This window comes from Rhamphochromis longiceps, linkage group LG8, assembly GCF_057381845.1.
Source record: "Rhamphochromis longiceps isolate RC_006_pf linkage group LG8, R_longiceps_female_GT1.1, whole genome shotgun sequence".
NCBI classification, from domain to species: Eukaryota; Metazoa; Chordata; class Actinopteri; order Cichliformes; family Cichlidae; genus Rhamphochromis; species Rhamphochromis longiceps.
In genome coordinates, this window is record NC_140564.1 from 24475677 (window position 1) to 24488505 (window position 12829).

General features: G+C 37.6%; 1 protein-coding gene across 2 annotated transcripts in view; it reads right to left on the reverse strand.

The window, feature by feature from the left end:
* Positions 1 to 1602: 1602 nt before the first annotated feature.
* pax2b (paired box 2b) overlaps positions 1603 to 12829 on the reverse strand; it is a 30158-nt gene continuing 18931 nt past the window's right edge. The window contains exons 8-10 of one of the 2 annotated variants that reach the window (XM_085416649.1): positions 6774 to 6875; positions 4768 to 4854; positions 1603 to 3462 (exon numbers count right to left, since the gene is read on the reverse strand). In XM_085416649.1, the coding sequence (XP_085272775.1) occupies positions 3341 to 3462; positions 4768 to 4854; positions 6774 to 6875 (311 nt within the window). In that variant the 3' untranslated portion in view covers positions 1603 to 3340. Of the gene's footprint in view, positions 3482 to 4767; positions 4855 to 6773; positions 6876 to 12829 lie in introns of both variants that reach the window. The other variant, XM_085416650.1, reaches the window with a different exon arrangement.

Here is a 12829-nt window from a genome sequence, read left to right on the forward strand (position 1 = left end):
GGATACAAAAATGAATAAAAACAAGCTGCGCAAAAGTTTTTGCATCCTCTAAATGTGGGAAAAACATATTTGGTAATGTGCCTACTGTATTATCATAACTCCTCTGTTTAGCCACTGAGGGGACCAGTTGCTGCAGTTTTGAAAGCCAAATGTTTCCTCATTTTGCATCTCAAGGTTCTAGATGTCCGTGCTCTATATTTTGTCTCATAATGTGACAAATGTTTTTAATGGATGACTCGTTCAGATAGCAGGAAGACCAGTCATCCACCTTTCTGCCGAGCAGTCATGCTGTTGCACATGCAACATGCTTGGAATTGTTATCCTGAATTGAGAAAGGCTTTCTCTGACGAAAGTCCTTGTGTGTATAGAGCAGCACATGTTGGTCCTAAACCTGCATATATCATTCAGTATTATTGTGGATTTCTCATATATTCTGCACATTGTTTGTGTTCCTTTCCTTTCCTGTTAATCAAACATTCATGATTTAGATTTTTAAATATTTATTTGCCATATCATTCTGCCTGCATCCTAAATGATCTCATGCTCCTATATGTTTACTTCTTTGTGTGGTCAACTACAGACTTAAAATGAATTATTTTTTCGTAAGTAATAAAATTTCTCAATTTCAACTTTTGATATATTGTGATTTTGAATTTAATAAAGGGGTAAAATTAGCTGCAAATAAACACACTTTGACAGTGAGTCTGACAATACATAATGTTTAAACACTCATAAATATATTCAGTTTTCTTTTTCTTATTTCATGGCTTTTTTCAGTATTTCTATAAAAAACGTTGGAGTTTACCAACTTTGAATTCAACTTTACTTACTTAATATGTTTTGGGACACCTGTATATAATGGTAGATTAAATTTATCTATACATTCAGTCTCATAGACCTTTTTAATAATTCATCATATACATATATATTTACATATATATGTTATAATTTTAACAAAGAACTGCAATAGTATATAGAGCTTTAAGGATTCTTGTACAACTTATATTTTTGTAGATAGATAGTAATTAGGTATAGTCTATTTGATACTTCATATTTATTTTCACATCTGTATGCCTTATTCTTATAGCTTTCTATTTTATTTTATTTTATTTGTTATACTTTATTGTAGTTGCACACCAGGGGTCAGGGGTAATTTTGATTGTCATTTTGATCCTGTTTATGTACATGCAGAATTGACAATAAAGCTGACTTTGACTTTGACTTAGACGTTGACCATAATTTCACAAAATTTTTATGAATGGACTGAAATGCAGCCCTAAAATAATTAAGTAAAGAGAAGCTATACTTAATTGCTTACTTTTGAAATGTATCAAATAAATTTAAAATGATCTTGTCATTTTTCATTAAATTTAGCTTGTACAAATGAGGATTTTAATCACTTTGTTTTGTTCTAGTAAATGCACAAATATAAAAACAAACAGTGAAAAACTTTCAAACATGATTTTCTTTTTTGCGTGAAGTGATAAAAAATAGAAAAATATGAAATCCTCCCATTTAAGAAGATCTAACCAGTCAATTTTTTGTCTTTTGTCTTTATGTGTAAATGCAATGATTATACGAGACAACCCGCAGGTCCTTTTGCGTAAAAGATTTCAGACACTTTTATTATTGTACAAGTGATATCAGCATAATGAAAGTGATAATACCCATGAACATGAAAGACATTTTTTCTTACTGTATTTACAGAGAAGTGTCTTCACATCACACACAAAGAATGCTTCTACAAAATGAACAATTTGTAAATAACATAACATTAAATAAACTCCACCTACCTTTAGGTTTACAGCTGAATATGCATATGATGACCATCTCTGCACTGCATAGAATTTATACATATACTTTTCCTCATGAACAATGCGGGTTTTTTTCCTAATAATAATAACAATAATAACAATAATACTGCTCTCGTGATGCATATAGGCGGCCTGTAAATAAACATTAATGAGAACTAAGTCTTTGGCAAATGCAAATACATTCACTTGACAGATGAAGAAACCATCATTCCAGCTTGATTCAAACAAATGACTTGGCCTGAAACATGTTGGAGGGGGAGGAGGGGGCTAAAGTTAGGAAGGAGCATGTTTAAGGCATTTAGCTGAAAACGTCGCCCTGCTTTTTGATTTTATTGGAGTCATCAGAATCATCTTATCAGCGTGAATCTGAACGCTTCCGTTATCAGACTAGACAAATGATGATAGTGTTTTTACTTGGGATGGCTGTTATATCCTTTTTTTGTGGTTGAATGCCAAAGACTTAATCAACTTAAATAGAAATGTAAGCTGTGAGAACATAGTATAGTGCACGCCAAGGCAGTGACATGATGGGCCTTGAAATACAAGATTAACTGTAAGTGCCTTTTGGACTTACAGCCGGTTTTGTGAAATAAAGCAAAGATGCATGTCAGTTTTCTGCATAATAACGCTCCAGTGTTGCAAACCTCCAAAATAGTGCAAAATTAACAACAAAAAAAAAACCACAACAAAAGTTTTGCCTGATGACCTCTTGAATCCTGACAAATAAGACATAGTGAAACACTAGCCAAGCAGTCTGCAGTTGAGTCATTACGAATTATAAAAATGAAATAAAAAAATCATTTTAAGAATATATTTACTAGTTTCTCGAAGTCTTGCAAATAGCGGGCCATGGTGCTATATAGTCATGGCTCCATCTATTTTCAAACGGATGTTTCTTTATTTATTTCATTTTCATTTTTACATCTTGATTGTGTATCACAGAGAACATGTCCTAATCTTCTCATGGCATCAAAAGCGATCGATTTACTCATGCTGGATGTTCAGTCGGTGACTGTTCAAATGGATAAAATCAACATTAGGCTGCCACAGCCTGCACGTGTTGCTGCTAATCTCCTCTGATCTCTCTGCACTGCCGTTTGAATCGAGAGGGAGACAAATTGGAAAAGTGGGGAAAAAAGGCTGCTGCTACATTTTAAGCTCTGGACAGTGTCCCTGCTGAGAGCCATCAAGAAAAAGGAATGTACAGTATTGATCCATGATGGGATGAAACTGTGGTACTGCTAAAGGGGGAAAGAATTCTTGACTTTTCTTTTCTTTTTTAGAGTCTTTTTCCTTTTATTTTATTTGTTAAATCACTGCATTTAGCCACAAGTTTTATCATGTGTGTAGCAACTTTCCCTGTCCGTGATGATGTCTTGGAGATTAAGTTTGGCTTTGATGGTCCAACAAAGCTGTGATGAGAGAGGACTGAAGTTGTCACAAATCCCAAAAACCGTTTAGTTTCTTTTTGTGTGAGCCAGGAATATTTTATGCGCAGTTGCTCAGTGTCCAGTGGACCATGCCGCTCACACCGGGGCAATATGGAGGCTGAGGCCATGGTCCTGCAGGTTGATTTGGTTTCCATGGTAACTAGTGACGGTCATAGGCAGTGGCAGCAGTGGGAGGGGCGGAGCCTCTCGATGCGGCACTATAATAATAAGGGGAACCTGAAAGTTAACAGAAGAACGAACCATTTGAAACAACAAATACAGTTTTCACTGCCATTTACCAAATATGTTAATATTCATATTATAATGTGTAATAATAGGTTTCATCATTCAAGTCACATCACACTAACCATTTACTAAGACCTGTCCCCCACATTTATTGTTTTTACCACCTGCCAATGTTTCCATACTGAAACTTTTGCATCAATCCTTGATGTTAGACCAGCAAAATTAGGATTTTCCTTTAAAGTTTACTTAAATGTTGTTTACTTAACTAGCTATAAACAACTAAGAAAGGTTGCATCTTATGCATTTCACATTTTTTATGCTTTCTAAATTTTTAATTTGATTTAAATTTGAATCTGCAAATGCTGTAATCAAAAAAGAGACCCACTAAAGCTACATGTCACAGACAAAAGGTCACCTATTGGATGTAGAAGACATGACAGGAAGAATTTTTTTTGTTTTTAGTATAGCAATATCAGCAAAATGATTACTCAACTGTTGTCCTAACATAATTTTTCAAATATAACACTTTAACATTTAGGATCGTAGAAGGATGTTCAAGGGGACCTATTGTGCTCATTTCTAGCTCTTTAATTTCTATTATTGTACTCTACTAGAGTAGTTTTGCATGATTCTCTGTTCAAATTAGTCTTTATTTCTCTGCTACTGGGCCTTAATTCATCTACAGTCTGAAACAAGATTTTTAACTCCTGTCCCTTTAAGACCACCATCCCGATAAGACAGCTGTCTCCTGATTGGCTGCAACTTGCAAACAGAAGGTTTGAAGAGCAGGTGGGTGGGGCTCGTGTGTTGACAACCAGGGACAGGATCATCATATTAGGAATATCCTGGTTGTACATATCCAAAACTGCCTTAAACTCAGGATTTAGAGCAGTGTAGTCTGAGCTATTAAACATACTCTAACCTTGTTATTGGAAACATATAAGAATCCGTCATTGGAATAATGTAGAAATGACAGAAAATAGTAGGTCAGTTTTAAGGATTAGCTCAAGCTTTACTTGGGCAAGATAATACAAAATAACACTTGCAATACATATCTATTTTATTACAGGTGGTGCTTAAATAAAACACAAATCACCACCTCAAATGCACTAAAGCACTAAAAAGAAAGTATTGCTCTTGTTAGCGCTCCAGCTGTAATGCTTTGGGATGTATAAATATCCTAAGACTTCCATGTCTGCAAGGCTACAACTGGACTATCGCTGATCTAGTAAATGGTCAATTAATCATTCTCATCAAGTTTCTCACTCTCTACTCACTTAGTAATGCTGGGTTGCTGAATCGCCAGGCTTCATTGTAGGTTGTGTACTGTGGATGACTGTAGGGGTTCCCCGAAAACTCACTCCCTGCAAAACAAAAACAACAAATCAATTAGCATTTCAATGCATCAAACCATTACCCCCTTCACATGCAGTTATTTCTCGTCATTCAAAACAGGATGCAATTTGTGGGTGGAAATGATAGTCATCGATGTGAGACCAGTCAAGCAAGTAATTTATTTCTTTTTCATTTCACTTAAGTTATGCAACACTGAACAATACAGGATGTGACACTGAAGGCGGCTTTTCCCTGTCCCATTTATGGATATCAACCCATTCTTCTTCCTCCAGTATATTCCAAAGCAGTCTAATAAATACAGAGTGGTAATAAACAGTTTCATGCATACGTTTTTGATATGCTGCAATAAATCCTGCAGCCTTTCTTGGAGGAGTTTTAACATCTCCAGTCTCAAAGCCCTCTGGTCTAAACTCTGATGTTTCTTGCAACAGAAGTACCTTGGAGCATGTCAGTGAGCACTGCTGCTGGTTCAACACGTTTCTTTCTTTTACGAGATAATAAAGGCCAGATTTTATATGGAGCTGGTGAGAAATGGCTTTGCTTTAACAGTGTTTTGTGCCTGTCACTAAATCTTAGTGGTTGTGTATAGGATGAATCAGTTGTAACACAAAACCACAAGCCATGGGATTAAGGTCCTCATCTTTTGCTTGGTGCCACATAGGAACAAATGGAAAGTAAAAGTATGTTTGACTTGTCTCTTTTCCACCCACATGATTTAACAGTTTTATTAGCTGAAATCAAAAAAGTAAATCTGGGCTGCGCTATCGCCCAGGGCTCCCACATCACCCTTTGTTTTTACTGCTGCTTTGGCTATTATGGCATCAAGCTTTTGAAGAAGAATATGGAAAAATGTATACAATATATGTATTTTTATTGTCTCTATATTTTCAATATTTTCAAAAATAAACTACTATTTTAAAAATAATGTGCTAAATAATATAATAAATAATTTATAAATAAATAATAAATAATCTAGCAACATAGCATTACATGTAAGCCATTCAGTTCTAAGAATACCACAAACATTAAAGCAGGGCTAGATATGGATGATGCGATGTAATTTGGGTGTACCTACCCTTTAAGAAATACCCTTACCCTTTACAAAAGCATTTGTTTAGTGCTTTGAGGACTAAGTTACCACTAGGTTTTATGAAATGCTCCTTTTTAGTCTACCTTCAAATCACAAAACAACAACAAATGGAAAATAAATGCAACCTCCTTGGCTGAGAATATACTAAAAAATGTCATTTTATAATGGAAGAAAAAGGAACAGCCAGAGTCTGTGATGGGGTGCCTGATTGGTAAATGATATGCTAACACAATGCACACTTGACTGATTTCCTTGTCCATGTGGTTTAATCACGTCAAAGCAAAATGCTGGCTGTGCTTTGCTGAAAACGTGTGCCTCGATGCTGGAGCTGGAGAAGCGTATAAAGCCCTGCACCAAAACTGCATCTTTGCCCTGTTCCTGGCAGTGAAACACAAACCTGACCTCCTCAGAGAGACAATGATTTGAATATTTACCGGGCTCTCATGCCTCTGCCTTTTGACCCTTAACTGTTTGCTGTGAACCTGAACTGCAGGTTAAGTAGAGGAGAGTAAAGGATATGCTCTGGAGCTCAGAGGCTGGGGAGGGCTGCTGGTGCTGTTTATCGAGGCCGCTGAGAACGGCCACCAGAGGAGATGATGAGCCAACAGAACCGGGAAGATGAGAAGAAAGAGAGTTTGACCATGCTCTACCCTTTCTTTGATCACCTACTCAGCTTGTCTGATCCAATCATATGCACACATAATATAAGAATATGTGAATCCCTTATTCTACAGGTCAATATTCATTTAAATATTATACATCTTCTACAAATGTTTTGAGGGCAACGCCAACTGTTAAATAACCCCTAATGAAAATATAAAACACTTCATCTCTTACCAGGAACCATTCCAGCGAGTGTGGAGGTTGGGTAGCTGCCCTGGCCTGTAGGGGGAACGTGAGGGGGATACCCAGGTAAGGTTGTGTTGGCCATATCCCGACCTGCAGAGAGAAAACAAAACAAACAGAAAGAAAACTCAGGTGTGATCTAGAAAATCTTCTGTTTAAGATTGGTGACGCTGTAACTTACAAATGAATCCTTAACACTTGAGTGAAAAGAAACATTTCTATCTTTAAAGCAAGAAGCAAAGTATTCTTTTTTTAGGCTTGGAGAATTTAAAATCTGAACTTTTTTATATTCTGCTTGAGTTTCTGCTTTCAGAGTCTGATATTATCAAACAAAATATGTAGAATCTGAATCTGCTGAGCAAATAAGTAGCTGTTCCTGCAAAATAAAGGTTGGTAAAAGCAAACTCAAGTGCGGTTAGCCACTTTCACCTCTGCTTTCAGCCTCCCATCCTCAAAAATGCAAGTGTGCAATTACACAAAACAACCACTACCCCCTGTTTCTGTGGACGTCATGACTCACCACCATCACCACAAGTCAGTCAGTACAAAACTCCAAATTTCAGTTACCAGAAAGCATCAGCCTGCCTCTAATAGGTGAACTAAAAACAAACTAACAGCTGCTGCTTCCAATCAACCGAATCCTAGTCACGTATATATGTCTCCTCATTAAACAATTCAAACTTGTCTAAATATGGCAGCCTTTAGTAAACCCCAGAAGTCTCCTCTCTTTTCTGTAGTGGCTGTAAAGGCAGAGCACACAGGCCCCTCCGCAGAGCGTCACCCGTCTGGCTGCAGATATTCAGCTCTGTAATTGAGAGTGACGGTTGGGCTGTCCTCGTTGGCCACAGGGACATTCGGACTACGGCACGTAACTCCATTTACCACAGTGGCTGGGGTAAGAGAGGCCCCTGCTATATTGTCAACTGTGAGGGTCACTTAGACTCAAAGGGAAAAATCATTTCCCACTGGAGCTTTAATGAGGAAGTACAGGATAAAATGCACCGTAACACCAGAGGACAACAGTTGTTCGTGTTGTTGGTGTTACAAAAAAAAAAGAAAAGAAAATTATAGTCTGGCACCAGATTCAAATCCAAGTTTACTTTTTCATCTTATGAGGCAAAAAGTGTTTACTGGTAAATGCTGTTTTCCCTCAAACAATGTTTTTGACTCTGCAGCGCCGCTATGCATGATTTGTCTCACTTTTAATGTCTGTGACTCTGTACCTCTAACAAAATAAGAGGATATGCAAAGCAATAACTATATAATAGAATAAAACAACAACAACAACAACAACAAAGTACTGCCAGTAAGCATAAGACACAGAAAACATATATATACTGGATTAAAAGAATAATGGAACAAACACATTATTTGTTTATTTTGAGGATGTGGGAATGATACTTTTGGCTAATGATGTACCACTACTACAAGCTGGCAGCAATACTGGCTATGCCGAGGGATGTGGGGGCCAGGGACTGAAAAGGTTGGTGGTAAAACTGGCAGAAACATGGTGGCAGGCCCACAAGGCCAAGATCTGCCAGAGAGGACCAGGAGGACGAGGGTTAGGAGTAAAAGAAGCCATGGAAGCTTTGAATGGCTTCTATTTAACGCAAAGAGTGCATGGAGAGTTGAGGCTCTCTTTGTTTGTTTTTTGGTAAAATAGGAACCAATACAAAGGATTAACAGCAGCTGACACTGCTTTCATTGTTTTCTCACTCAACTACAGTGCTGCACTTGAATATGATGTATACAACAGTATTTATTCAGTGATTAAAATCATCTCCAGGCTGACCTGCTGGCCTGCTTTACTTAAAATATACTGTAACTCATATAATCCATGCTAACTCCCGAAAAAGACTCTTATGTATAATATTAATGTTATGATACATTTTTGTGTTGTTATTGTGAACACCAGTGGAAATTCTAACTGCAAAAAACAAACAAACAACAAAACCCCCAAAACAAAACAAAAATACCAATCTTAATCAAGGTTTTCAGCTCCATCATCAATTGAACCCTTAAAATGCGAATATTAATTTAAAAAAACCATTTTTTTTTGTCTGAAATTGTCACTCGATGACACAAATTTGCCACTCTGTTGTTCAGCAGAAAAAAGATTTATTCACAGGTTTGTTCAAAGGTACAATGTAAACCACAACGCTGTAAAATAGTACATGAAAGGCAAATAGCAACTTACTTGTGAAGCGAATTTGCTCTAAAAACACTTTCCCCCCCAAAAAAGAACTTTTTCATTTGTGATCACAAATTGTCTGATAAAGAAACGATTAAATCTTATGTCCAACAACTGTTCCCTATTGTTTGCAAATCTCCACACTGATCGTTGTATTGTACGAGGGTCTGCTGAGATTTATCTTCTGCTTAAAGCGCTGAAACTCAAGGGCTGCAGAGTTAAAGAGCTTTATAGAAAAGAGTGAGGTCATGCTGGACCTTTCATTTATAATAAGAATTAGTTAGCCACAAGCCAGTGCACATAAGTCAAAGGGAGCCGTGGGAGTACTGTAGGTGGGGGGTCCAGCAGGGTTGAGGCCATTGTGTATGTGTGTGTGTGCATGTGTGTGTGTAGACACTGGTAACTATTGTCTAGCTGTCTCCCTAAACAATGACACTATCTTTTCTTCATTATTATTGCAGCAGCTACAGCTTCCTCATATGTTTAATAAAAGTAAATACTCTAATCTCTCCATTAGCTTCTGAAAAATATAATCACCACAAGATCTGTTTTTGCTTGCAGTTTTAATTTATTTTCTTCAGAAATAATAGCATACTGCAGTTCAATTCGGCTTCTTTTATGCTGGATGAAGTCACGGCTGTACTGTAGTCATCGACGGGCACTTTATATTTTAAATAACCAAGCAAGACTAGATAACTCAGTTTTATGAAAGCTGATTTTACTAAAAGTTTGGATGAAGGAGTCATTATATTTTTCCTCGTGTGACGCTGCTTCCAATCTGGGATGTTATTGGTATATTTCTGAATTAAAAAAATGTGTCCAACTGAAACTGGAAATGAACATTATTGGGGTAGTAAATTTGCATGAAGTAAGTGTAACTACATCGAAAAAAATAAACAAAACAAAATCACTAAACAAATAAAAAAAAAAGGATTTGATTTTGTTTAGTCAATTCACCAATATTGGACCTAAAACTGATCAGGTCAATCAGATCAGTGAAACAATACTTTCAGCATAACCCTCATGGAAACTTCAGCCTTCATTTCCTCTCCAAAAAGTGTCAATTTTGCTAAGCGATTAGAATAAATGAATAAAAGAAGGACTTTAACATGCAAAACAGGAAAGGTTTACCCATTAAAAAACAGTTAATAAAGGTGTTTTAAAGGTATGTTTGCCAAGCTTCTGCGCTGATAACCGCCTGTGCCGAATCCTGCTTTTGTATATTCCAGGATGCAGTTGGCAGTGACTGCCAGAAGCTCTGTTACTGTTGCTTTATGTCCCCTTTAAAACCCTCTTTCAGTGAGGCACCGATTTGGAGAACTCTCTGTACAGCAATGATAACCTCATTAGCTGCTTCCTAGCCTTTGTTGTTTTTGCAACAGAGATGTGTGTCCAGATTCTCATTAAAAGATGGCTTTCTTTATATTGTCTGTTTCCTCTGACAGTCCCCTTAGATTGAACGCCAGCAAATCGAGCTATTTATTTTCCCCTGTCCTCTTTTTTTCCCCCTTTCTTTCGCTGCAAAAATCAATTCAAAGATTTTTTGGTTCGCTGTTACAAAAGCCTGTTGATTTCTGTCTTCATTTGAGAAGCAGCTCGAGCTGGGAATACTGTGTTATATTTCATAAACATAGCGGATTTCTTGTGAACATATTTGAACCCCCCAAAAAAGCAAACTTTGAAGTACACAGAGTGACTGAAAACATATATTATTATAGCAATAAAACCCGTGGGTTTTATCTGAACCCACAACCAGACACATTATGCACTAACAACTACTCAATTTCTTAAAACACAAAGGGAAAACCGGGGTGACCTTCTTGTTATTTGGCACAAGAACAAAGTCATTTGTGAATTACTCTTTTGCTTGCAAGAGTATTAAATTTACCATGACAGGGACACCTTCATGTTTGCTACAACAACAACCAAAAATCTTTGACCTCCATTTTCTAGGCTATATACAGAATGGGGCAATTTATCACGAGCCAAAAAATCTCAGCACCCTAATTAATTACAACTAAGTAAAGAATGTTTGGAGAGCCAAATTGCTTTAATTCCCCGAACACCGGCTGAAAGTCATTCATTATCAAATGTGTGCTCAAAGGTTAGTTTGCTTTTCTGAAGATGAAATAAGCATTAATTTCGGAGCCCGCATTTTCCCCTGTGGGAAGACACGGGAGCGATTTGTCACGAGGCCACACATCACTGATGGCAGGTTCACTGTCTGATCATTGCTCGCTGCTCACTGGACAACGGCAGGTCTTGACGCTTTCTGTGTAGTTCACCCTGAGAGCACTCGCTCAGCTAAAGTGTGGCTAACCTCTGGATGAGGTTTTGTTTAATAGCAGGAAGGTATAAAAGGGGTGTACAGAAGCAGCTGCTTGAGTAGGAGAGGTGTCATTGACACAGGGGGTTTAAGCCATTGGAGGCCTCCATTAACAGGCCCAGCAGGGAATATGTTTAAAGAGTCTTCAGTATGCGGCCAATGAGCAGAGATGTGTAAAACTCCCACTGAACGCTCATGGGAATTTTAAGAGGGCTCTTAAGTCTGAAGCAGCATCAAGAAAACAGGTGGGCTCTGGCTAATTTCAGGAAATACAGAAACGCTCTATAGAAATAGTGGACAATTGGCCGTATCAAGACCATCTCTCCATTTATTTCTCAAAATACACACAAAAAAAGTTCCGAACTCCTCCCTCCGCTATTCACAAATTCACCCACGGCTCACACTATTTGAATTTTAAGCAGTTCGACTGAAAAAGAATAAGAAGCACTTGAGATGAAATCCATCTCTCGAAGGGAATTCATCAAAGAAATTACTTCCCATATCAACAATAGAAATTACCTCACAATATGCAATTGTCCTATCCACATATTCATGGAACCCTTTGGTGTTTTTATGGGGTAAGAGGGACTATTTAGCAGGTAATACAGCATTAATGTGGAGGAAAGGGAGAAAAAAAAAGTGTTTTAATGGAAGTGGCTTCTTGCCTCTGAATTTCGATGATGTGCACAATGCCCTTAAATCCCTTTCTTATTTGAGCCTGCTTTGCAGGTACTTTTGAGCCTTAATAGGATAAGCAGAGGACACAAAAGATTTCTATCTCTGAAGTCTTTCAGTTCACTGAGAATCCTGATCTCTGGCAATGAGCACTTCATGAATCATTCATTTTTAATAGATTATGCAAATTCCAGGACATAAAATCAACAAGATCAATAACTGCAGGCATTTTAATTGGTGTTCAAAAACACATTTTTAAGCACGAACATAATCTGCAGTTCTTTCCCGCGTAAAGACACAATTAATTTGAAATTGGATCTCAGCCTAAATACTGCAGATAATTTGCCACTTTTTGCAAGGCTTAAAATTCCTCTGGTGAGCTTATCGCTGGCAAGTAAACTGTAATACTCAGCCATTAGAGAGACCACACACCTGAATATCACCTATTATCACACAGGCAGGCACTGGGGGGAAAACCAAGCAGAAGAGCCACTAACCAAATAGTAATTACCAAGTGGAAGTCAGAGCCATGTTTGTTCCATTAGTTTGACCTCTGTACGCTTTATTCCTGAGATCTTCCAACATGGAAGGGCGCAGAAAAAACTTATTTACTAATACAAAATCAAGTCGAGTCAGGTGCTTTCCACACACACACACACACACACACACACACACACACACACACACACACACACACACACACACACACACACACACACACACACACACACACACTGGAACACACAGCCATCCATACAATCCCATCTTTCTTCCTCTTAATGTCTCTTTGCACCTGTAAAGCAGTAAGGAGACCCTCTCTGCAGAGACCATCTAAAATATCCCAGGTGCCGCCTG